General features: G+C 39.6%; 2 protein-coding genes across 3 annotated transcripts in view; one reads left to right on the forward strand and one right to left on the reverse strand.

Annotated features, from left to right (window-relative positions):
- The window catches only part of Med12l (mediator complex subunit 12 like), a 327,698-nt gene that overhangs the window by 145,759 nt on the left and 155,477 nt on the right, over positions 1 to 26,462 (forward strand). The gene's annotated exons all lie outside the window — the stretch shown is intronic.
- LOC101587387 (DPH3 homolog) lies at positions 10,675 to 11,256 on the reverse strand. 2 transcript variants are annotated; one of them, XM_004643928.2, is made up of 2 exons: positions 11,153 to 11,256; positions 10,675 to 11,077 (listed from the first exon to the last, which is right to left on the reverse strand). In XM_004643928.2, exons 1-2 carry the CDS (start codon positions 11,254 to 11,256, stop codon positions 11,008 to 11,010), a joined length of 174 nt encoding a protein of 57 aa, XP_004643985.1. In that variant the 3' UTR covers positions 10,675 to 11,007. The 2 variants fall into 2 exon arrangements, with proteins under 2 accessions (XP_004643985.1, XP_004643984.1); XM_004643927.2 differs by having other exon boundaries at positions 10,675 to 11,256.

The raw sequence follows: 26,462 nt of genomic DNA on the forward strand, positions 1-26,462 counted from the left end.
GAGGCGAGCGGAGCTCTAGCCAGCGGGAGGGTGGATTGTTCCCATGCCTAGTCCTGACCTTTTCCTGTGAAGCTGTTGTAATAATAGCTGCTGTGCTCTTTTAGGAAGTATTTACAAGTTGTAATTCACATGGCTTCAATTTCCTGGAGCTTGATGGACAACTGAAAATGTTCGGTTGTAAAACCTAATTGCTCATTTCTCACCTGATAACCAGGGGAGCAGGCAGGAAGCCTGAACCTGTTGGGGCTCACACGCAGCTTTCTCACTACAGAGCAAGAATGGCGAGTGAGGAGAGACTGTCAGAGGGCCCCACGACTATCTTTTTTGAGATACGGTGGTGCGCTTTTTTCTCTAGCTCCATTCTGTCCTTGGCTGCTTCTGATGCTTGACATAGTCCCAACCTTGGACTGGTGTGTTGGCGCCTCTCATTTTTCTTCTAGTTATCATTTTAGTGGAAGCCTAATTTTGGAAAACCTCATTTCAGTCCTGAGTTGTTACTTTTCCTTAATCTAAACATTATTTAGCAAATTGTTTCTTCCCATTTATTAGTCATACACTGCACTCTGGAGTAGCGCAGTCATAGCCCATCTCGTTTGTGCAGGGATGAAGAGCTTGCGGTGGCCCGTCTTCCTCTGGCTGGACGGTTAGGCTTCCAGCAGCCATGCAAGCCGTTGTGAATGATGCTGCTGGATGTGGGTATAAAAATAGCTGTTCAAGATTCTGCTCTCGAGTCTTTTGGATGGAGTTGTCTCCCCCTTTTTGCTCGTTTTGCTCTTTGTGGCTCCAGTTAACCAGGGCCAGTCATAGTTTGAAAGTATTACGTGGAAAATTTTAGAAATGAACAATTCATAAGTTTTTCAATCACACACCACTGAGAGTAGCGTGTGAAGCCACCTTAAAAATTAAAATCTTGTCACAGATATAATCTTATAATATAGCCACATCACTGTTTAATAAATTTGAGAGCCTGCAGCAAATAACTAAAGTGATGCAGGAGGGTGACAGTGACTGCCACTTTTTTTTTTTTTTTTAATAAAATTGCTCTTAGATATAGGAGTTAATGGATGACACACACTGAGACTTATATACTAATTGTAACTTTTGGCATATGGCGGTATCTTGGTTCTCATCATTAATTGGCTCTGGGAAGTGCGACAAACTAAAAAATGACGGGTGCCACACAGATTGTGTTGGCGTTGAAAGGGCAGCAAGTTCAGGCCACCAGCACTAGTGATGTTTAGCTTGCATACTGAGCACTGGGATATCATTTTTGTGTAAAAATGCACCAAGTACCAAATTTGCTAAGTTTTGAAGTCAAGTGCCAAGATATGACTGTCGTTCAAAAGAAAGATTTTAGATCATGAGTATCTAGCAGGCTGCAGAAGGAGCCGCCAGTGGTGGCTCTGCGTTGCCTACTGCAGGCACTCGTGTTGCCCCTTCCACTGACATCTGTGTGTGAGTAACGCCCTCTTCTGCATCTTGTCTGTCAGTCTTTCCTCATGCCTCTCAGGCTTTCTGTTGGAGCAGGCCCTGATGAGACACTCTTGCCCATCTTTGGGCAAGAATTTTATCCAGGACAAGTGAAACAAAACAAGCAAACTTGTGTACTTCGATGAAGAGAGAACTCAGAGTGAGATCAATCTGTTAATAGTTTGCTACCTTGGGTTTACGCTACATCAGGTTAAATTTGGGTACAAGACACATCTCTGCCTCTTTGGAGCCAGGGGACTTGGTGGCTTGTTACATGATCTCCTTCTCCAGATTCATAGCCCTGCCTAGCTCTTTGAGACTGTCAGAAAACTTACATGAAGTTTCTTATTGTAGTGCCCAGCTGAGGTGTGTCGTGCTGTTGTGGTAGACGCTTTTAGTAATATGATTACTGTGACAGTTTTTTGGATGGTATATTATTGTTAGCAGACCAAACAGGTGATCCTAAATTACCTCTTCATTACCAGAAATCACACCAGTCTGTTGCCCTTCAGGAAAAACAAATGCTTATTATGTTAGTGCCATTATTTAACAGCGACTAGAGGAGTCTTTTTAAGGTTTGGCGTATGCTTCCCAGAAGTACACAAGCAACAAGCATCAGAATAAGAAAGACAAAAGCTGTCTGAACAGAGCATGTTATAGTGATTTGTTAGTTCAGCTAATGAACTAACATCTAATCCATTCTAGGGTTTTTTTTTGGGGGGGGTGAGAAATTACACAAGGTTTTTCTTTTTAGACTGACTATAGCTGAAAATAATGTTTGAGTTTACTAAATAATCTCTTGCCATTTGCTAAACAAAATACCAGTTATAGAATGCATGTATGAAATATATGTAGTTTTTCAGGAGTTAGAATGTATTGGAGACATAGGTGAAAAAATGAAGAAACAAGAAACTGCTTCTGAAACAGAAAATAGTATCTTTTGTAAGGAAAAGATTGCAGACCCTTTTCATCTGTCTTCTCAGAGCCGCTTGGCATGGTTTCTAAGAGACCTTGCCTGGAAGGCATTTGTACGCAGCTTCTTATTCTGTAGCACTTATGCCTCAGCTTCAAATAAACCCACACTCTGTGACAGCAGGCCTGTTGGAATTAACGTAAATATTTATGTGTCCTTGCCACTGTGTATTAATCTTTTAGACAGTTGAAACAGTTGTGGGTCTGCTGCTTGGAGATCCAAGAGGTTTTGTGTTCACGTGGATATGAGCATGTTCTCCAGCATAGATTGCATTAGTTGGAAAACTGGCTCCGTCACATGCCGGCTGTGGGATTTGGGCATGATACGTAACGTTTTAGTGCCTTAGGAGTCTTACCTTTGGGGCAGTCTATGCAAAAATAAGGATAATAGCTTGTGAGGGTGAGTATTGTAAGTACTGGCACATAGAAGAGCAAAATAAATTCTTATATGGAGAACTGGAAAAAACAAACAGAAAACCAGACTTGAAGAACTTAACATTGTCTTTGTTTTTTTGCCATTTCCAGAAGGCAATGTATAATTATGAAATGAAGCTTAGTGTTTATGGGCCTGAGTTTTACAAGTTTCCTCTGGGCTATGTTAGACTGCCTTCTATGCAGCTGTCCTCAGACTCATTTGGCTTAGATGTGAGAGTCACAAAGGTTTTCATATTTTATGTTCCTTGTCTTCTTCATCTGCTGTAGCACTGGATTGCTAATTTGATGTGTGTTCCCACCTATCTTCTTCAGCTTTCTTTTAGGCATTTTTATATACGGACACAAGAAAAGGAATTCCTTTAGGCATGAAGTTCCGTATTGCTGGCATGATGCTCTCTTTATGTTTGCTCTTCCTACTTAGTGAAGTCGCAGGCACAGTGTCCGTACCATGTACATTTCCAGGTCCGTGCAGGCCCTGAAGCCCTTGCAGGCAAGCATCCTGGACTCAGTTTTATTCGGAGGCACTAAACTACCTGAGAGATGGGTCAGAAAGATCTGAAAGCACTGCCGTCTCTTCTCTGTGCTGTGTTGAGTGACTAAGAAAGAAGTAGACATTTTCCTCTTTCCTGTATTTTTCTCAGCCCTTTCCTGCAGTGTGAGAGCTACCACAATGGATGTACAATGGTCATGGCCTGAAGAATAACTGGTTATTCATTAGTACCATTTTCATTGACTTTTCCAAATGGAAGTAGTAATTCAATTGAATTCTGCTTCTCCTCTCCTTTTTGTAGACATTTTTAGAGCCAGACTTTTATTTAACATGTCGATAGGTAGAGCATCCCCTGGGTGTACTTCAGTGGCATTATTGTGTCAAGTTGTACATGCAGTATCTCAACACTTTGCATCTGTGGTTAGGTTTGGGATGCTTTGGGAAATGGTTGGACAGACAGAGTGAACGGATAGAAACTGTGGGATTGTATTGAAATATTCTAATTTTTACTTACATGCTCAGTAGCTCAGCTTCTTTCCTCAATTTTTTTTTTAATCTTTTTTTTTTTTTTTAATCTTTTTTTTAGACAAGGTCTCCAAGCTGGATTTGAACTAGGCCAAGCTAGTCTTGAACTCCTGCCTTGGTTTCCTGAGAGTTGGGACTACAGGGCTATGCCACCATGTCCAGTCCTTATCTTTATGAATGTATTAGATTAAAAAGTTATCTGCAATTGCTTCTTCTTAAATTTTACACACACACATCTTTCTAAAATGTGTATTTGGTTCTAGCAGTGTGTTACAAAATTACACAGGTGGGTTTGTATTTTGAGCATCAGAACTTGTTTATTCTTTGTCCCCCTTCCCCCCTTAATTGCAGTTTTAAATTGAACTCCTATGTATAAGTAGGTGAAAGTGTACATTTAGTGAAGAAGTGCATGCAGGGAGAGTCAGTCTAGTTGCCTCAGCCATGTGCCACAAGGGTAAGGAATAGAATTTAAAATTATTTTGTTCTAAAAAGCCATTTTTTTTTTTTTAGAGTAAGCCAGTCCCACAAGTCATAACTATGGCTTTTTATATTCTATGGCTAGAATATTTTTACTCATTCAAAGACAGTGAATTGAGATTTAGAAATAGAGTTGATGATAATGGGTAAATAGGATGCTATTGCAGGTTGGGTCTATTAGAATATGTAAAACTTTAGTGAAATAGCCAGTTAACTCCAAGTTAGGTTTCATTTCTGGCTTTGGAAGTCTTCACTGCCATCTCTTCTCTGTGCTGTGCCAAGTGATTAAGAGGTAGACGTTTTCCTCTTTACTGTATTCTTAGCCCTTTCTGGCAATGTGAGCAAGTTTTTGGGTCAGCCCTCATGGTGGGCTGGAGTACTGAATACTAAGAAGACCCTCAGGGATTCAGGAAGGGCTAGTGGCTGCATTGAGCGGTACACTTCAGCACCTATCCTGTCTCTTCATTTTGTGACTTAGCAGAACTCTGATTTAGTACTTGTGCTCCAGGCATTTCTGAGATAGGTCTGGAAGGGGGAAGAGAGGGAAGGGGAGAGCGAAAGAAGGGAGAGAGAGTGAAAGGCAGGGAGAGGGAGAGAGAGCCATTGTTACCTCAGTGTGTTGCAGCTGCATGCACATATGAGTTGGAGAGCCAGACAGGTAACGTCGCCACTACAGTGGTCCCTCACCTGTTGCAGAGGCTACGATCTGGACCCCCCCGCGATAAGTGAAAATCAGCGAGGTAGAGATGTTGTATTTATTTTAGTATTCATATATATTTTAACACTTTATAAACCTTCCCCACACTCTTACAAACTTGTCCCACACTTTTGAAAGCACTTCTAATGTTAACCATTTCCTAAACTCGTAAACTTAAGTGATTTTAACAGCACACATATACTGTAGGTTACGGCAAAGCCCCGCAACATAGCAAAAAAACCCTGATAATTTAGATTAGGGGCTGTCTGGGGCATGCTGGATCCTCACTCCAACTAGCACCCAGGCCCGGCTTGTGAGTGGAACTTCCTCCATCAGACAGGCCTGGTGTGACACCCTGCAGCAGAACTCCATGCAGAAAGGCTAGAGCAAGACCCACCCAACTGATCCAGGAGCAGAATATTTTGCCAGAGTGGCACAGGGGGTTCACTGCCAAGGGCTGCAACATGAAGAAGTGTAGCAGAGCAGCCAGACCCAAGCCACACCCACCTGGACGAGTTTGAACTTGGTAGATCCAGACCTGGTGCTAAGGTAATAACTCTACCAAAGCTTTACATCAAAGGTCAGATGATAATGCTATACAAAATTACAAAGAGAAGAAGCAAAATGAATTATCAGGCTCCAGACTCACCCAGAATAAATGCAGGAGACACTAGCATAGAAGAAATTGGAAATCACACACCTGAAATCTCTGAAATAATAGCATCTGAAGTAAAGAAACAACTGTATAGGGAAGAAAACTGTATAGTAAAGAAAGGTATAGGGAAATCAGAGCAGAAATAGTTTCTGAAGTAAAAAACAAAATAACTATAATGAAAGGAAAACTAAGTGCTTCTAAATAAGACACTGATAAAAAAAATAGAGGAGAGGAGGCTGGGGAGATGGCTCAGTAGAATAAGTGCTTCCCTGGCAAGCACAAGGGTCTGAGTTCAATCCCCAGTTCTGCAAAAAAAAAAAAAAAAAAAAAAAAAAAAAAAAAAAAAGAGAGAGAATAGAAAAATGATAGAATCCTTGAATGAGCAATATAGGAAAGAAACAGAATGCATGATGCAGATTTCAAGTGATATACAGGAAATTAAAACTTCAATCACAAGCTGGCAAAACTGTTTGAATGAAAGTGAAAATAGACTTTCAGACCTTGCAGACAGCATTGCAGCTAGTGAAAAGGTAAGGAAAAAATCTCTTAAAAACAACTAGGATGCAGGAAAAAATAATTCAACATCTATAAGATGACACAAAGATGAACAGCGTAAGACTAATAGGCGTGCATGAGAAAGGAGTCAGTATAAATGATATAAAAGGAATATGGACAGAAGTAATAGCAGAAAACTTCCCAAGTATGGGCAAACAATCTGACATTCAGATGACTGAAATATAGAGAACTGCAAATAACATCGACCCAAGTAAAAACATACTCAGACATATAATAATCAAGATTCCAGAAATTCAGCACAGGAACAGTATACTAAAAGCCGCTAGAGAAAAGAAACAGATCACATTTAAAGGAAAACCCATCAGAATAACAGCAGATTTCTCTGCACAAACCAAGTCAAGAAGAGCATGGAGCAAAGTACTTCAAGTCTTGCAATAAAACATTTTAACCTAGACTGATATACCCTGCAAAACTCTTTCAAGGTTAATGGAGAACTGAAATACTTCTGTGACAAAGAACAACTTAAGAATTTCATGACAACAAAGCCAACCCTACACAGACTACTAAAAGATGTTCTAGAGAGGGATCAAAATAACCACAACTCCATGAATGAGAATGGAAAGAACCCACCAAATAGGGCGAACAGTTAAACACAGGAGAAAAAGAGGTATACCACAGCAGTCTTTCCATTATTCTTTTGTATACAGCACTAAAATATTTCCATCAGCACACTCTACAAATGGACTTCTCCTGCACCCTGTGGGTCATGACTCTGTCTAGGTCTACAGAGTGGATCTCAAAGAAATAGCAGTACCTCAGTCCCACAAGTGACACCTGGCCACCAGTAAGTGTTACGGACATTGTCCATGACCACAACACACTAGAACTTTGTGTGATATCCTGTCCCCAAACTGTTAGAAACCCTGGTCATACATTTGCCACTCCCGTATTTTTGTTATGGCTTATTCCTAGTAATTCTTTACTATCTCGAAAACTTTTTCTTAGTTGATATTTTAAAATATATTAACCTAATCTAATACTGTGTAAGTACTCTTGAATTGATCACAGATTCATACTTACGATATACTACATTCTGGCCTCTTAGTTGGACTCAATTTAATTTCTAAATATTATTTAGAAATACTTAATTTAATTTTGAATTAATTAATATTTAATTAATTTTCTGAATATTGTTTAATTTTAATTTTTGTGTTATGATTTATATTTCTTTGCCTTACAATGTACTTATAAGACATAGTGGTATTGTCTATTTTCTCCTAGTATTAGAAACTTTAAAAGTGTATTTATGTTTTCATTGACTTTATATTAGTTCTTCCTTGTCTTCTACACACAAATACACACACACACACACACATGCGAAAAAATATGTATATAACCTGACATAAGATTGATACTGTTTCGTAGAAATCTTCAATGATCTTTTAAATAGCTTTGTCTAATATTATATTTTACATAGTCCTGCATAACTACCATTTTGAGAGCTCTTTTTTCTTTATCCAGGAGCATACAATTACTTCCCCCCTCCCTTGTGGATTACGGTCTTTGTTATTTTCTATAATGCTACTTCTGGAGGTATTAGAATATTTCAAGTTTGTTTAACTGGAAAATATTTTACTTTTAGTTCTCAAAGGTATGTTTGCTAAATATGAAATTCAGTGAGGACAGATTTTGTTTTCAGTTCTTTGAATAAATAAGTCTAGTTTTTTTAACCACTTGCTTTTTTTTTAAAAAATTTGCTAATGTGAAATAACATGCTACTTAATTTTGTTCTTCCATACTTAATTTTTTTTTTCTATGTATATGCTTTAATGATTTTTTTCTTTACCATTAGTTTTGGACAATTTCAGTTTTCTGTATCTTGGTGTGATTTTATTCATATTTCTTGTGCAAAAGGTTCATTTTTCTTCGACATGTGGTGCTATAATTTTAATGAAATTCAGAAATTTTAAATCTTTAAATATTTAGTACCTACCTCCTTCTACTTTGAGAATTCTAATTATATGAATATGAATTTCTTGATTTTGGCATAGAGAAAACTATTTATGACTGATCTGTAAACTCTTCTTCATGTTTATTTTAGACAATTTTTATCGTTATATTCATTTAAATTTGAAAATAATTTTTTACAATGTACAATCTATTATTAATCTCAGGTATTCTTTTCAGAAATACTTTTTAAAATTCACTGTCTACATCTTATTTCTTTCACATTTCAATATTTGTCTAAAATTTTTCATTTGCTATACAATTACTATTGATTTTCAATAAAGTTAATAATAAGCAAAAAATAATAATTTAGATTAATATGTTTTGAAAATCCGCAAGACAGCAAGTCCTCCAAAGTTGAACTGCAAAATAGCGAGAGACAGCTCTACGTAGTTTACGCAGCTAGTGACGTTTTTGGCCTTTCTTTAAATGGCAGTGCTTCAGTGTTTTTTTGTATGTGATGAAGATATTTGTGTAAGTGATGCCTGTGTGTGTTACACATGCACATTGTACATATTTTTATTTTTATTCTTTTGAATTTCAATGATCTGGTTTTATTAGCACACCAGTACAACTTAAATAAATATATACAGTTACAAAACATGTAAATTCTTCTAAATGTATAAAGTATATGAAGAACTTTCTTTTTAACATTTTGACTTAATTTCTAAAATCAGAAATGTGGCAACAGCAAGTTATTGAAGGAAAGCGGAGTCTTCAGGCTACTACTTCATGATGCAGTTGTGTGTAAAGTTTTCAACCACCATTTCAGTTCCTATAAACCACCATACCTGAAACAAGACCTGATAGCTAAGAAACCAGCTGCTACGGTCTCCCAGCCATTCAGATGAGGAATTCACTGGCCTGGCCAAACATGACAGAGTTAATCAGACGCAGAACCTGTGTCACCTGATCCTCATAGGTGCTCTGGGGCAGGGGCGGGGAGTGCTCAATAAGGCACACATAGCACAGAAGTCCAGTAATATTTGAAAGACCCTGGTTTCCTTTCTGCTTAGTGTTGGATTAATTCCTGGTATGTTTTGTAGTTCATAAACTGTTTGAAATTCATCAGCAGCAGAAAAAGATTACACATGAGCACCAGCCGCAGAAGCATCGACAGGAGCAGACAGTTTGTTTCTCTTGGCAGCTCATTCCCAGCAGTCAGCACACCCTGCTCTCTTCTGAGTGATCACTTTGCTCAAGGGCAGTGCGGATCACTTCTGGGACATCAGTGGTCACACAGCAATGAGATTTCTCATGTATTGGGAATATGCCCAATAATACACTAAATAAATATTTACTTGGCATAGATTTTAATTGTCTCAGTCTAATGCTGCTACCAAGGTTTTTAAAAAGTCTATATAGAGTTTTAATCTAAACCTTTAAGGAGTGTGTACAGCTTTTATTGAGCAGTAATAGGACAGTCACATTCTAACAAGTCATTTTCCTAATCACATGAGCCATTCCCAAAACAGTCTTCCAGGTGTCACCTTATTTGTAAAACTTGATATATGCACAGCAAAGCTGTGTTTATAAAGGAAGTTTTCAATTTTCATTTAAGTCACTCTAATTTCTTGCGACTTGCAGCACTGTGGAAAAGAAGACTAAGAGCCCATCTTCTTTCTGCCTTTGTTCAGGGCAGCATTTCTCTGCAGGAGTGCGGCTCTGGTGTGGTTGCATGTTATGGACCCTGGATGTGCTCTCATGGATATACTTATTCAGAACAGGCCTCCCATTCTTTTCTGCTGTAGATGCTTTACCTTTTGCTAGTGACACAATTCTGTGACACGCTGAAAGAGCTGCTACCAACCATAAATACTAACCCCTCTCTGAAGTGCAATTTCGTCAACATTACAACAAAATCTCAGATACAGAAATGTTCACTCAGATGTGGCAAAATCATTCATGTACTGTATTTACGTAATCCGGAGTATTTCACTTGTCTCGTTACTGATTTCATTTCTATTTATCTTATTCTGACTTTCAAAGAATATGTAGAATATAAGGAAATTCCACTTCTTTGACCATTTCACTTGAGACTTTATTTTATTTTATTTTTTTTTTTCATGTATTTAGCACAGGTTCTACAGAGTCTCACTACACAGATCAGACTTGTGATCCTCATTTTCAGCCTCCCAAACACTGGGATTATAGGCACGTGCACCATGCCCAGACTTGGTCACCTGTTCAGTGAGCCCTGGTGGCAGGGCATGCAGGACCAGGGATCGAACCCCATTCCCTGAACTTGACAAAGCAGCTGTTAGTCTGCTGAGCGATCTTGCCAGCCCATTAAAAGAAAAATATCTCTTTTTAATAAGGAATTCTAACAAATGAGGTAGATGATGCTGTAATCAGATACTGAACTAGGTTTAGGATATAAAAAATGATGACAGTAACAGAAAGAAAGCACTGACTAAAATTACCTTAAAGTTCAGATGGGCAATTAACAATTTAAAAGTTCTAAGCATGAAATCCAGATGACGTTATGGGCTTGCTTCTCTTTTCTGGTAGATTTTTTTTTTTTTTTTTTTCCAGTACTGGGGATCAAACTCAGGACCTTGCGCTTGCCAGGCAGGCACTCATGCTACTGAGCTATCTCCCCAGGCCCTTGCTTCTCTTTCTGAAGACAAACACAGCAGTTGATGAACAGATCCACACTCCAACAGAATAGCACATCATAAAGCACTCATCACTGGAAAGCCAGGGCCATTTCACTTGCAGTTTCCATTCAGTTACTCTGGATTTGAATTTCTGAAGGCTTCTTCAGCATTTAACTAGTTCTTTGTTGCTTGAAGGGGCTAGGACTGTTTCTCCACACATGAACTGATCCTTGTCATAAATCACGTTTATCACAAGAGAGCAGTTAGGACACATTGCCACGTCTTCTCCGTTCTCCAAATCTTCCCTGGTGATGGAGAAGTTATCCCCACACGGGCAGGGGTAGAAATACGTCTCCGAGTCCTCGTCATGCTGAAAGTCCTCGATCTCCACCTCGTCGTGGAATACGGCCATAGCTGAGGGGCTGGCCAAGCGCTGACAGCCGCACCATCCACATATTTTTATTGAGCTAATCAGAAACCACTGTAGAGATAGGACCGACAAACTCCTGGGTCAGTAACCTGTTATTCGATAAAATCATGGCAGTGTTTCCTAAGATAGGCAGGGGACTTGAAAGAAAATTTTGCTGAAAACAACTTGGGCTTAGAGATGATAGGTAACTTAAAGGAGGACAAAGCTTGACCTTCCTGCATTTTGTGTCACTCTAGGTTCTTTTTTCTCAGCACCACAGATAGGCTTGCTGGTCATTTGGGGATGTTTGTATAGAAGTTAGGAAGCAAGGTTTATTAGCCCTAAATTTATTAGTGTATTTCATTACTCTTCAAGACTGAGAACACCTGTGCTCAGCAGTCTCCATTGTATTAAACCTGCGGTTACCTTGCCTTCCAGAAAATTGTCATGTGGCTGAGACTACACGAGTCATGAAGACTCACCAGACGGGGACTAAACTTTTTCTCAAGTTGCAAGGTTTGCTCTAGAGCTGACAACCAGGGCTGAGGTAGTGCAAACTGAGACCCTTGTCCTCTACAGCCTCCTCTGAAATGTCCCAGTTCCCCATCCTGGCTAGCCCTCCAGTTACTCAAGCAGGAGCTTTTCCTGATAGCCTCTTTTTTTCCTTCCCAGGGAGCTGGCTTGGTGCTTATGAGTTCCTTAAGTTTAAAGGCCCTTACCATTTGCTCTTACTTTCTGTTTAAAAGTTTTGTGTGTAGATTCACACTGTTGCTTTAGTTTTCATTTGCATTATCAAGAAAGTGAGGTCCCACGCTAGCCAGTGACACCAGCATTAAGTAAAATACGTTTATTTACAAGAATAATAATTTAAAAACTCAGTAACTGCCATAATCAATGTAAACTTAAGGAAAAAGAAACATTTCTTCATGCAGGCTTTCACTCTGAAAGATTTGGCTTGTGATCCTGCTGTTGGGATGCAACCAGAAAGCAGGGCTCTGAAAACAGCACTCCCGAGAGGAGCCTGGGTGCAGTCCCTGGCTCTTTAGAAGTAGACGTAGCTTCTAACCCTGCTGGACTTCCCACCTTTAGGATTGCAGCAGAAACTTTCTGATCTAAGCTATGTCATCCAAGAAATCCTTTCATCAAAGGATTAACTGAAACAGATTTGGCTAGGCTGAGTTCACAGTTTATTAGTCAAGCTGGGACTCTTTCTGCAAGTGATTAAAATCACCCTGGCACAGCAGGAGAAAACTGGGTTGCTTCTGGGCAAATCAGGATGTTCACTCTTGTGTAGGAAGCCTCTGCAGAGTCAGAATATAATTTTTGAACACTCAGTCTTTTGATAGCCCAGGGCTTTACTGATGCCTTAAAATGTACCTCAGCCCAGGTGGGCTCTACCTTCTGCCTCTGTGTAGGTAATGAGTCCACTGCAATAGCGTTGGCTTGGGATGTACTATGAAACCCTTTTTTGAACAGCCATGCTATACAAATACTCTGTTTATTTCTATGAGCATACTTTCATCTGTCCTGCCTTACAGCTCTTATCCTAATGCATTCTTCCACTGGTTTATTTAATTCTTGCTCATTGACTCTGTCCTTTCTGTTATCACTATATTTCTAAAAAAATTGCAACCAAATTTATTTTATGTGGTAACTATTTTTGTTATATGCAGATGGGATTTGTAAGCCTCATAAAAGAAGGAGTCACTTTCTGTTTTTCGGCCACACACAGAATTCAGCTCACCAGTGGCACGGAGTGGTCCCCACCTATGCTGACGAGTTAGAGTGGGGAAATTATGGTGGGGTGGCAGAGCACTGATGTTTAGATGTGGGGAAAGAGGCTACCATGTCATCTTATGTAGCCTAATGAAATGGTTTGCACTGCATGGGGCCTTCTCTTTTAAGAATTGATATAACCAGCTAACATAAGATTATGTTGGCATCTCATTATTTTCTTAACCTAGGTTTACTAATGTCTTTTTTTATATATATATATATGTATTTGGTTGTTATAGGGTCTTACTACACATCTGGGACTCATAGTAAAGCTCCTGCTTTCAGCCTCCCCAGAGCTGGGATTACAGGCCTGTGCATGGTACATCCCAGTTGTGGCTCAGCCTGCTATGAGGGCGGGGTGGCATGGCACGTGGTGCTGGGGATTGAACCACGGTCCCTTACTTACCTAAACAGGCACTAATATCTTTAAAAAATCAGTTTTTCATGACTTTCTGTAAGTACAGTTCAACATAGAGCAGCTTTGATGACTACTGTTCTTAGATGTACAGGCTTTTGAGTTCAGGTTTTAAAAAGCAGTAATCACTTTTTTTTTTTAATAAATAGCTGCAATGATTTTTCCCTCTTGTCTTAATTATACTATTATTAGCTACACTAACTTACTCAAAGCTAAGACATCTATAACCAAGTTGACATTCCTTTTTGTACTGAGGGTATCTTGTCCCTGTGCTGGCTTCCCAGGTTCCATCTCTTCAGGCTGTGAACTCTTAGGTCATGGGTGCATCTAGTCTCTTGATGCTGTGTTCAGGCATGAATGATCCTTATGTGTCCAGTGCCATAAGCTTTGATCATCCTGACTTTTAGAACCATGTTTTATGCACTTAATTCAAAACAAGATGGGCTTGGAATTTTCCAAGCTTCATTATGACCTTTGTTTGAAAGTGGATGTAGGTTGAGAGCTCTTACAGTTGATCTTAGTCAGAAGGCTGAGTAACGATGAATTGAGCAGTGTAGGGTAGTGTTCTGCCTGTGTGAATCATGGTGAAGCAGCAGACAGTGGCAAGGGACAGGTGGTCATCACAGTGGAAGTACATTGGTGGTTACTCTTTATATTCATATCCAAACTAGTTTTTAATCTAATTGAATGTAAAAATTTTGCAAATTTCTGATAAATTGAATTAAACCGATAGACAAAGGTTACTTTGAATTGTGAGCAGTAGGAGTTACGATGACTAGGGACCAGAAAAATATAAACATTCATTTTGTTTAATAGTGAGAGATTCTTGAACCCTGAATTAAGTCTCCGACTCTAAACTGAGCATTTTACTTTTCACAGTATATCATATTAGAATTATCAGACTGTAAGTCAGATGAGTGTTTTCTTAGTAGCCGTCAGTAGCTTGAGTAACACTGTATCATAGTTTGCCTTCCCTCCACCGTGTAATTTGTCCAAGGAGTGTGCATGCTGAAGTCGCTCCAGATGCTGATCCTGGGCTTGGTGCTGGCGGTGACATTGGCTCTTGGCCGGCAGCAGTGGGCACCTGCCTGCCTAGCCATACACTTGACACAGTGGAGCCGTTTGGGAGTGCCCATTCCAGGCAGTGCAAAGGATATTTAGCAAATCCTACTGTACTTTAAAAACTTTTTTTCTTTAATGCACTAAGGAATGCATTGACAATGTAGGAAAGTTTGATTAATTGAAAGATAAAGTAATTGTCATTTGGTGACTTTGACACTAGGAGTTTGTGCTTTCTACTTATGTACTGAGAAAGTGACAGTAATAACAATACATAAGATGTAATAGAGCATGCATACTATTCCAATATATTTCCAGGTGTTCTAAATTCTTAATGAAATGGTAAATACCTGACACCTAGCATACGAGGTAGGTGCTGTTATTGTCTCCCTAGTTAAGCAATGAGGTTGGAGCATGGTTAAGCCAAGTTTCTTGCCTGAGGCCACACAGTTGGTGAGGGCTTGAGCTGAGGCAGCGTGACCACAGTTTTCTCTCCTTGAAACATGTGCCCTCTCTGGTGCTCTGGGATGCAAAGAAATCAATGCAGTGAGTGACTGGGTGGGTAGTGGCAGCAAGGAAATTGGTCAGTGCGGTGTGGGGCACGAATGAGCATTGAGAAGTCTCTGCATGGGTGGAGTGGCCAGAGCTCTGCCTTTGGGACTGCCCGGTACCCGTTAGCGATGTGGTTCGGCAGCAGCCGCAGCTTCCCCCGTCACCTATCTCTTTGCTGTTCGCACCTGAAACTGTTAAAAAAGAAAGCCTGCGGATTGGCACCTTCCCAACTTGGCTTAAAATCATGGGAATCTGTTTTCACTTTAAACTGTCTTAACATTTCCTGTGCTGAACTTTTATAAACATCTCAGCCCAGAAGGAAATCTATAAATGTGGTGCTCACAATTTGCTACCCTAGCAAGAACTGAAAAAAATTATCAGTCACAGAGCCTTTAAATAACATCTGTTTGAAAAGTTACTTAGTACTTTGATCTTGAGTGTAATACCAAATTGGGTCATGTCAACTTTCAAAAAATGTTACAAGCTTTGCATGTTTCATCATTAATTTTCCTTAAAGCTATTTCCCAGAACACTAAGTGGAAATTTTAAGATTTCCTTCAATGATATTTGAAAGAATCCAAGAGCAAATTGATTTAATATGAGCAGTGAGTAAGGACATCGAAGGGATTAACATAATGTGGAGGTTAAAAAAAAACACAGGCTATAAAGTTGGAAATCTGGGATCAAATTCCACCTCCCTGATTGCAAGCTATGTGACTGGTAAGACGCTTAACTCACTTGTTGTGCAGCAGTAATTCTCAGTATCCTGTAGGAGTGTGGTAGGCATTCCCAGAGCTAACACAAAGCAGAGTAGATGTGAGTGCAACAGTAAAGTGAGGCAAGCCTTCAGGGAATGTTAGCAGTTATTAAATACAGAAAGCCATGTAGTTGTGGGCAGAAGATGGACGTCTTATTAAACTCTCCAACCCACTAACGTTACTGGCTTTTCCACATCAGGTTTTAAGGCTCTGCCTTTTTTTCTCTAATGCCATTCAACCAAGGAAAGGATTCATGATGGACCATTTCCCTGTAGGGAGCTTTTGGGTTCTGTGCTTTTTCCTAGTGTTGTAAACGTCTCTGTATTTGTGTTTTCTTGCTCCCTCCCTCGTTTCTCTCAGAACTTTGAAGTCTGCTTTCAGCTTGGTCTTCAGCATCACTGATGTAATGATCTCTTAAGTAGTTGTTTGTTGAGGCATCAAGAAGAATTTGTGCTCACTTAGCATAAAATTATGCAATTATTGGATGAGCTTTCCTATAATGTAAATCGAAGAACTGGATTGTTATCACAAGTGCAGTAAGAGTGTATTTTGTCAGATAAGGAAGATAAAACCTCCTAAGAGCTTTTATAAAATACCTTGTGGGGCAGGGGATATAGCTTTGAGGCACAGCTTGGCACAAGGTTGTGAGTTCAATTCCTTTTACAACAAAAAGTCTTATGGCCTGACTCAGAAATTCAAATGGAAGTTTGCTGATGATTGTATAAAGTGCAGTTCTCTGACATAACCAGAGGCCATTATGGAGAGCTTTCTCATTTACATTTGATGGGCTCTCTTAGCTTCAGAGTTGTTTTTTTTCCCTCAGGTTGCAGTTTGTATATGCAACTCCTCCAAGTCCTGGCCATTGCTGGGAAACAGGAGTCTCCTAACCTGCCCTGCCCCATTCACCATCCTGCTGTGAGACTGATCTCTATCTAAGCAAGCAAATTTCCTCTTACTGCTCCAGGTTGGAAACTGCCCAGTCTGTGGAGAGGGGATGTCTCCTCACACTTCGAATAAAATCCAGATTTTGTACCTGAGCAGCATGGCGTGAAGTGACTGCTTGGCCCTGCCTACCTCTCTGACTGGACTGTTCCTGTACCTCAGCTTTCTGTTGATGCCACACTGGCCGCCTTGCTCTTCTTCCAGGAGGTCTCCCATCTGGGAAGCATTTCTGCCTCTGTGTCTTCCTCATCTCCCACGTCTTCATGCTTGTCTTTTGCTTCTTAGTGGTCTCTTTGATCATCTCATGTATGTGTCAACACTATTCTCTCTGGTCTCTGGCCTGCTAGATTGTTCTTCAGTGCAAAGCTGTTAGTCACTGTACCCTTCTCTGGAATCATAAGCCTCGCACCTCAGCGCTGAGCCTCGGGGTACTCCTTAAGCAGCACCTGGCTCCGTGGGAAACTCTCAAGAGAGCATCCATCGAACCCATGAAGGGCAAGAGGAAGGAGACCTGCTTGCTGAATACAATGTATGACGCTGGGCTTTGAGGCTTTCATCTGAATACTGATCACAGAAGTCAAAGGTAGAACTTTAAATAAAGAGATCACAAACTAAGTCTTCCACTTAAATTTTCCAAGCTCAGAGTGGGGATTTCTGAGAATTTTTGCAAGCAGGCGTTCCAAGAAGTGATTTCTCATCTCTGAATGTTGCTGTCTTCTGCTCTTTTACTGCCGTATTCATATCGTACATCAAGAAAGCACTTCTGAGTGTCCCTTCTTAGCTTCTCAAATGCTCACTTGGTGTTTCCTGCTCTCCTCACCTCTCTCCTCCCTCAAATTAGTAGTGATAGTTCAATACTCTGCGTATCAGGGTTCCTTCTGAGGGGAGCAGGGAGCGTACAGTCCTAAGAACATCGCTGACAGGGAGCATCACAGAGGACAGAAGGAAACACCACGCCAGCCTCACCAGGAACTCTCTTCATGTAGAGTATCTTATATTTGGGTGAGATTTTGTTTGAATAAAGGGTTCTCCTCACAAAATTCTGAAACTAGAAGGGTCTTAGCCCTTTCCAGGAAATGGTGGAGAGGCTTGCCACCTTGTCTGTGGCCTTGAGAACAGAAAGGGTCAGGCAGAGGCAGAGACTTGTGTTCTCTGTGAGTTTGACTGGTTCCGGCCCAAGGAAGCTCAGCTTGTGGTCTGCGTCTCGCACTGACTTTCAGGAAGCCCTGAGCTACCTGCTAGCCTAGGTTCTCCTTGGCAGTGTGGACAGGGGTCCTCAGCTTCTGTGCCATCTCAGAGCCCTTCTCTGAGTACCACTTTTTTCCACTGTTTCCTCTCTGTGCAGTAGCATTACTATGGAAACTTTATGCTCATGAGCATTTCTGGCACTGTGAGTTAGGAAAAGGGTCATCTGAGTTCTGCTAGATAATTACATTTCCTTTTGTGGTCTCATTTCTGGGCATTTAGAATCTTCTGTTAAGATGGGACTGAGAACTGGAGATGTAATGCAGTGGTAAAGTATATGCTTAGCACGCACAAGGCCATGAGTTTGATTCCAAGATTCTCCTTCTCCCCCAAACACAGAGAACATGGGCCTATAAAAATCAAAATCTGAACAAATTTGTGAAACTTTTGAGCCTTATCACTGAGCATCTCCCAAAATCCCAAGCAAAAGAAACATTTAATTTGATATTTATAGTACCAAACAGGTAGCAAGCAATTTGTTGTTGAGTGGATGGACTTAACATTAAACATAGGTTGCCTAGACAGTAGACATTCAGATTATATTTTTGCACATAAACTCTTACAGCACTGACCTTCTAGTTGCATTTCTGATTTCATATTACCGTTAGCTATATGAGACAGGTGACATTGTTATTTTATTGAATGTTATTTTCCAGCATCTTGGAGATCTTAAGCAAATTGAGCTAAGGAATAGAAGTGCTATGAACAGATCAGTGGAAAGGAGAGATGGCCAGAGGAGAAAGGCAGTGGACGAGTTGGCCCAAGGAGAAATAAGGCATGTGCGCAGGCAGGTGGCAGCCTGGTGCGGAGAAGGACTCAGGCCATAGCAACGCAGTGGTGCTCCAAAAGAAGGTCTGTGGAGGAGGCACCCTTCGCCTACGCAGAAAGTAGTGTGGTCTGATCCCAGCGCATCGTAGGATTCTAAAATCCTTCTTCACTTGAAGTCAGTCATTTTCTCTTGGGGTTCTTTCAATGTAATTAAAAATAGATTTTATGGGAAGCTTAGATTTGCTTTGTAGATAATGGTGGTGAATTAGAGCTACGCTCTGAAGCATAAGTGAACTTTTCCTAATTTAATATTATCTTGACAGCAGTCTTCAGTGCTTTTTTTTTTTTTTTTTTTTTTTTGCATGTTAGCATTTCTTACATTCTTTAAATGGAAAATTTGTTACTTGGAATATTCACTGTATAAACTCCATGGAATATTTACGGCTTAAGATAATATTCCTTAGTAGTTTTTTTTCTTCTTTATCTTTTTGGCCTTCGGCTGTGGGGAGGATTGTGTATTGCACATTTAGGAAAGCATAAAAATAATGGGAAACTGCTAAGGAAGTGGTGGTAATTGAAATACTTGATGAGAAAAGCAGTTTAAGTGCACAGTGTAATCAGATGAAAGGGGCGCATCACAAAACCTCTATTTCTTTAAAAGGAAACAGCATTAGATTTTTATCACATCTTCTCATCTTTTTAAAGGCCAAGCAACTGTTGTTATCCTTAAGAAACGTTAGCTTGTGGATCTGCATGGTTCTTAAAAGCACAGAGCGTATGTTGGAGTGCGTGCGCCGAGTGCCACTGACTGCGCAGGCCCTGACTGAGCTCCAGCTTTCCCGCAGCACTTCTCCAATTACATTGCCAACATTTAGGCTTTAAGATAATAAGCAGTGAACCTTACTAAACAAGCCTCAATAGTATCAAGCAAGCAAGTTGTCAAAATAGAGCTTTTGAGAAGTCTTTCCATTTCTTTGTATGTATGTTCTATTATCCTAGTTAATTCATTAATCTGTCTAAATCTTTGGAATGTTTTGTGTTCTTAGTAAAATCTCAAATAGCTTGAAATATTCTATTTTAGAAGGTACCATGGAAAGTAATCTTTATTTGAATAGCAGGAATACTTTTCTTCGTGTTTGGGCGTGACAGACGTGTTTTCAAGGAGACATACTAGCTAAACATCGTTTTAAGGCATAGAAAATTTGTCTTGCAAGAATAATATTTTTAAATGTTTGTTACTCATTTTCAAGTTTTCATCAGAGCTTCTTTCAACAGAACTGTTGGTCACTGCATTTTATGGCGCCCAATTAAGAGGATTTGATCTACACGAGTGTCTTGGTAATTGTTCTAATGTATGTATGTAAATATAAAGAAAATGCCGTGAACAATCAGTTCCTTTTTTCCTATGTGCTGGAATAAACTGTTACTTGTACAGAAATAGAACCTTTGGGTTTTCCTTGCCCTGGCCAGGGGCTCATGTAGGGCAGGACTGTGACACTGGCTCTAAATGGGTATGTCCAGATGCTCCATTTGGTCGTGTTCTGGATTTCACTCCTACAACTAGGGATTTTTTTTTTTTTTTTTTTTTTTTAAATACAAGATTTTACTGAGGCTGAACATGGGCCCTTCAAGATACATTTGTTCTAATCTGTAACTTAAATAGAAGAATTGATACTTTCATGTGTTTTTGGTTGGAGTATAAAATACTAAATCCACTTTGTAAACGTTGGCAGCGTCTTATCAAGTCAAACATCTAGCCACTTTTTTTTTCTAGCCACTTTTTAACCCAATAATTTTGCTCCCAGATGTTCACCAATTTGTAAATGAATCAGTGATGTTGATAATGCACTTGTTCTCTACAGAAAATCGTCGAAAGTAATACACAATGTTTCATACACGTAAAGTAAAAATAAACAAAGCTTGTGGAGAAAAACAAAGTATCTTCCCCAGTCTTGAGTAGGTAATGATTTCTCAGGTTACGAACTGTATCACTCATAAGAGAAATTAATTTAAACCTTCTCAAAATCCAGAACTTCCATTTCCATTAGACATTATTAATGACTGGGAGGAAATAGTCACACTAAATGTTAGAATTTTCAGACTGTTTCAAGTGCTTTCTCTATTTATCACTTATTTACTTATTTATTTGACACAGGGTTTCACTCTGCAGCTTGGACTTGAAGTGACCCTCCTGTTTTCAGACTGGTCTCAGTGGCTGGCTCAGCGAGCCCTGGGTGTGGGGCAGGAGCGGCATGCAGCACTGGGGACCGAACTCCAACTGCTGTGCTGGCCTAAGCAGGCGCTTGGTCTGCCGAGCTCTCTTGCTGGCTCTCAAGTACAGTCTTTGCAAAGTTCTCACACAGTAATAAAAAGACAGAAGAACTAAATAGAGAAAAAAAATAGCCAAGGGATATGAACAAATAATTCATAAAAGATGTCTGACCAAGATGCACTTGAAAAGATCATCAATATCATTATCAAGGGAAATGTGTGTTAAAATGACAAGAAAATCGTAAGTCACACCACTTAGAATAGTTCCTCTTCTACATCCCCTACAGCTTCACAGTATGAAGAGGTGAAAGGGAAACAGACTAATTGGTACCTTAATAAGTGTTTGGTTGGAATGTAAGACAGTAAGTCTACTTTGGCAAAGTTTGGTGGCTTCTCACATGAAACATAATTGACCTAGTAGTTGCTCTTTTAGATAGTCACCCAAGAAAAATGAAGGCCTATGTCTGTAAAAGACATGGGCTCCAATATTCATAACAGATTTAGTCATAATAGTTGAAAATTTGGAATGAGGTAAGTGCGCATTAGCGGGTTAAAATGGACAAACTGTGATACATAGAACATAATCCTGTACAGGGTGCAGCAGGGATGACTAGTGCCTTTTATGTGGAAAGTTCTGAATATATGCGGCTGAGTAGAAGGAGTCAGACACAAAGGAGTATGTGTGATTCCAGCTAAATGCAGCCCAATTCCTGGTAAGACTAAGCTGTAGTGATAGAAATTAGAATTATGGATAATGTGACTAGAAAGGAATAGCGGGGAGTTTTTGTAACAACATTTTTACTCTTAATTTGAGTAATGGTTACATGGTGTCCGACCCACGGAATTGTATTTAAACCGTTATCTAATTGAGTGCTTTTATATCCTGATGTAAACTAAGTGGGAACAAAGTCACAGACATAGAACTTGCTCTTGGAGCAACGTGGATACTGAGCAAACATGGAGGTATACAAATACAGTGAATATTAAAATTTAAATTTAATATACTTCAAAATATACTTTTGAGCACATACTGTATGAGTTTGAAAGCTGGCAGAGTCTATGGGTGGTGTCCCGCAAAAGCTCTCAGAAAAAGGCTTGTGCTGTGTTTTGAAGGTTCAAAGTTCAGTGCAGTCAGAGATTGGAGAGAATATACAAGTAAGGTCAAGCTCTCAGGACATCCAGATAAAAATATGACATGGGGTCAGAAATTGCATGAGGCGAAGAAGTGTTTTTTCTGTTCACTATGTCATTCCCAGGGATATATACAGTGTGACCAAGATGTACAGTGAGTTCAGAGACAAAAACCTTGTAGTAAAAGGAAGAAATGTTGTCTGTGATTCCCATCTCAGTATACCCCTTTGCTTCAGCCAAACTTGTTCCTTCATTCTCGCCACTTTCTGAAGCAGTTTGGGACGTCCTCTTTCATGAGTGTCTTATCACAATATATGAATAAAGAAAAAATAAAACAGCAAATGCTGTTGCCCAGTGTCATCCAGCAAACGTTGCATGTCTCCATCCACCTTATTCACTCATGCAACTTCTGAGTCTTCCCTAAAATTATAAATACTTTGAAAAAAATAAGCATTAAAAAAACTTTTATTTATTAACTTATTTGGTACAGAGTCTCCCTACGCAGCTTGTACCACAATGATCCTCCTGTCTCACCCTCCTCAGCACTGGGATTACAGGCATGCACCACCATGCCCAGTTTTGATGGCCAGCATGGCCCAGGGCTGGTATGGCATACAATGCTTGGGGATCAAATCTAGGTCCTTGCACTTGCCAGACAGGCACTTAGAATATTGAGCTATCTCCCCAGCCAAAAGTAAGCATTTTGAATTGATTCAGGACAGTCAGCCATGAAAGCTCTTCTAAGGACTTTAAGAAATGCTTTGGAAGGTGGCAAGAATGAGAGACTAAGTGAGGGAAGGAAGAGTATTTTGTAGGGGATTAATGGCAACAGATCATGTACTATAATGAATTTAAATTTTAATATTCACTTTATTTTTATACCTTGCATATCTTTGTGTTGTCTGCTGTGTCATCTTCCTTTTTTAAGACTTAGTACACAACAGCATTCTTGCATGTTTCTGAGCTGTTTGTGGTTTAGTTTTTTTTTTTTTTTTTCTGAACTGCTATTTTAACATCATAGTGTAGCATTTAATTTTTCTCATATTATATCCTGTATTTTAAGCGTGCATTTTCTCGGGAAGTGCTTATGGGGAGGAAGAGTTAGGTCCTCCACTGCCTCAAGGAAGATGTGTGTCCACAAACAAAGTGCTAGCTGAGTAAGAATCTTATCATGGAGGGTTGATGTGCCAGAGGGGGCATCTAGCCGAGTGTGGGTTTGCAGTATTAAGTACATGCTATACATTTTGTGTGTGTGGTGAGAAAAGCATGTTAGTGGCCTTTTTTGTCTCCCAGTGTTGGGAACTGAACCAGGGCTTCACTCTAAGCAGTGCCCCAGCGCGCCCCTCCTCTTTCTCTGTGGGAAAGTCTCCCTGGTTTACCCAGGTGAGGCTTGAACATGTGGTGCTACTGCTTCAGCCTTCCAGAGTACTTGGGGTCTGCCTTGACACCTAGCACTGGCTGGTTTTTTTTTTTTCCTTTTGTTTTCATTTAGTACCCCACCTTTTTTAAAATAAACATTTACTTGAGAGACAGTATGGCAGTAATTGGTATGTCATGACAAACAGTATGGTATGTAGAAGACCAGAATGACAGGCATTCTGAACATGACTCTACCATTACACATTGCTGTCTTCAGTGAAGTTTCTTAGTTCACAGGTATCAGCATGTATAGTTAGTTAATCAGGGTGAGAATCTTACCAAATAACTGCTAGTTTCAAAAACATGCTACAGATTCTTAGGATCATTGCCTTACTCATTTTGTGCATATAAATGTATGGCTTTGCCCCTGTCATGTTTCCTACCTTTTCTCCTTGCCCTCTCTTTGTTGCCTAATCCTCAAGTTCTTGCTTTCCTTTTAATTGTGTTATACCTTTTTATTTTTATTTCTTCTTTTGAGTTCTTATACTAGGGGGACTATACGATATTTACACATGTGGCTCTGGTTTATTTCACTTATGAGTATATCTTCAAGTGGCATCCACTTAAATGTAAAGGCTTCAAGTTGATCATTCTTTATAGCTGAGTAATACTCCATTGTGTAAAAATACCACATCTTTTTCAACCATTCCTCATGTGATGGGCATCTTGGTTGTTTCCAAGATTTGGCTAGCAGAAATTGTGCAGGTATAAACATAGGTACACATATATCACTATGATAAGACATTTTCAGTTCCTCCAGGAAAATTCCCAGTAGGGGAATAGGTGGTTTAAATGGTATTTCCAGTCCTAGTTTCTTAAGGAGTCTCCACACTGATTTCCATAACGGTTGCACCAGTCTGTATTCCTTCCCACCAGCAGTGGAGAAGGGTTCCTTTTTCCCCACCACCTCTCCAACATTTGTTGTTGGTTGATTTCTTTATGATAGCCATTCTTTCTGGGGTGAGATGGTATCTCAGTGTTGTTTTAATTTGCATTTCATGGAAGGCTAGTGATGTGGAACATTTTTTTATATATTTATTTGGTTCTTTAATTTCATCGTCTGAGAAGTGTATGTTCATCTCAGATGCCCATTTTTGGATTGGGTCTTTAAATTTTGGGGCCCTAATGTTTTTTAGTTCTTTATGGATTCTAGAGAGCAGACCTTTGTCTGAGTGTTTATTAGTCAGATTTTTTTGAAATTTGTAGGTTGTCTTTTCACTTTGTTGTTGATTTCTTTTGACCTGCAAAAACTTGTTAATAAGAGGAGGTCCCAGTTGTTAATTCTTTCAAATACTACCCACGAGATTTAATTTTTGTTCATGAACTCTTTGCCTACCCCTTTGTTTTTGTTTTTTTCCCCAGTACCAGCGATTGAACTCAGGACCTTGTGCTTGCCAGGCAGGGACTTATTCTACTGAGCTATCTCTCCGGCCCCAGTGGCCATGATTTTTGACTGCTGTATTTGTACTAAGCATCTTATAATTCTCACAGTGATTCTTCTAAACAGATGGTTTTATTCAGTTTTTTACAGATAAGTAAACTGAGAAGTCAAAGGTTAAGAGACAAACTGGAATTGACGTTACCTCTTTGATGTCTACTGCTGTTGTGTCATTAAACACTGCCCTGTGTTACTGAGAAAGACGATAATGGGCTGGTGACAGTAAACATTGATTGCATTCTTGTGTTTTTCCAGTCACTGTTCTAGGCAATTTATATATATTAGCTTAATCTCCATTATAAATTAGGGAGAGAAATGATGTTTAGCCATTAAGTTATTTTCTCAAGTTTGTTTTAGTGGTAGGCAAGATCAGAAATGAGAGGATTTGAAATGCCAAGACTCTTGATTATTATGTGCTGTCCCTTGATTTCACATATGTAAGAACTGCTGCTTCCAAAGAGAGGAGGGTGTGCCCCTTTTCCTAGTGGACTTAATTGGCCTTGGCTGCAATTTGCAGCCCGTACGTAGCAGATTGTTTTCAGCATGTTTAGTTTATTTTTTTCTTTATTTCCCTCTATGCCTAAGACATTCATTGAGAAACTTCACTGTGTTCTGGATTAAGGCAATTTTTTTTTTTTTTTCCTGAAGGATTTTAAAGTCAAAGCCTAGGTCTAACTTTTTTATTCATGTAGTTTCTTGAATGTTTTGACTCTCATGCGACTTGAAACCTGCTAAATGACTTTACTGGCACTGTGGTGGTTTTGTGGCTTGTAAAGGAACATCAGTCCAGGCCTCGGATGAGCTCACCCTTGTCCAGCTGACCAATCTCAGGAAAAGGCTTTGCCACAGCGTGTCTCAAGATTAAGCAGTAAGTGCAAGGTGTGTATTTTAGGGTTATAATGTATCTGAGGAAGTATTCTTTTCTAAGGATGATTCCCACCTAACCTGTGTTTTTGGTTAATTAATTTATGCTTTTGGTTACTTAGCCCAAGGATTTTGCGAATCAGCCTGTTCAGTAGCACCTGTCATGAGAACAACTGCTGTATGTAAGCATCTCATAGATTTAATGGTAACACAGCTGGCTTTAATTTTTTTTTTTTTTAAATCTTAAACCCAACCCTTCCACTTCCCTTTTCACTCTTATGAAACTATAAATGTGGTATCTGTAGGTATATTTATAGTGAGAAAGAGACCATGAAATGACACAAAACAGGTAAATGGGTGAGAGGGAACTTGGGATGCAGAGGCTTGTTTGCTAGGATATTTAATGGAACTAAGTGACACTGTCTATATTTTGTTTTCCTCATCATTATACACAGGACTGTCAGCTCCTAGCCAGGCAAGGTTAAGGGTTTGGGAGAAGCCAATAAAAGTTGGTTGGTTTCTAATAAAGGTTGAATTAATTAAGTTATAAAATGCCCAAAGATGATTCACG

The sequence above is a fragment of the Octodon degus genome, unplaced genomic scaffold, assembly GCF_000260255.1.
Source record: "Octodon degus isolate 3935 unplaced genomic scaffold, OctDeg1.0 scaffold00186, whole genome shotgun sequence".
NCBI lineage: Eukaryota > Metazoa > Chordata > Mammalia > Rodentia > Octodontidae > Octodon > Octodon degus.

Bases quoted from the DNA above. Each gene is read 5' to 3' on its own strand.
- LOC101587387 (XM_004643927.2), bottom strand. From the start codon at position 11,256: ATGGCCGTATTCCACGACGAGGTGGAGATCGAGGACTTTCAGCATGAC.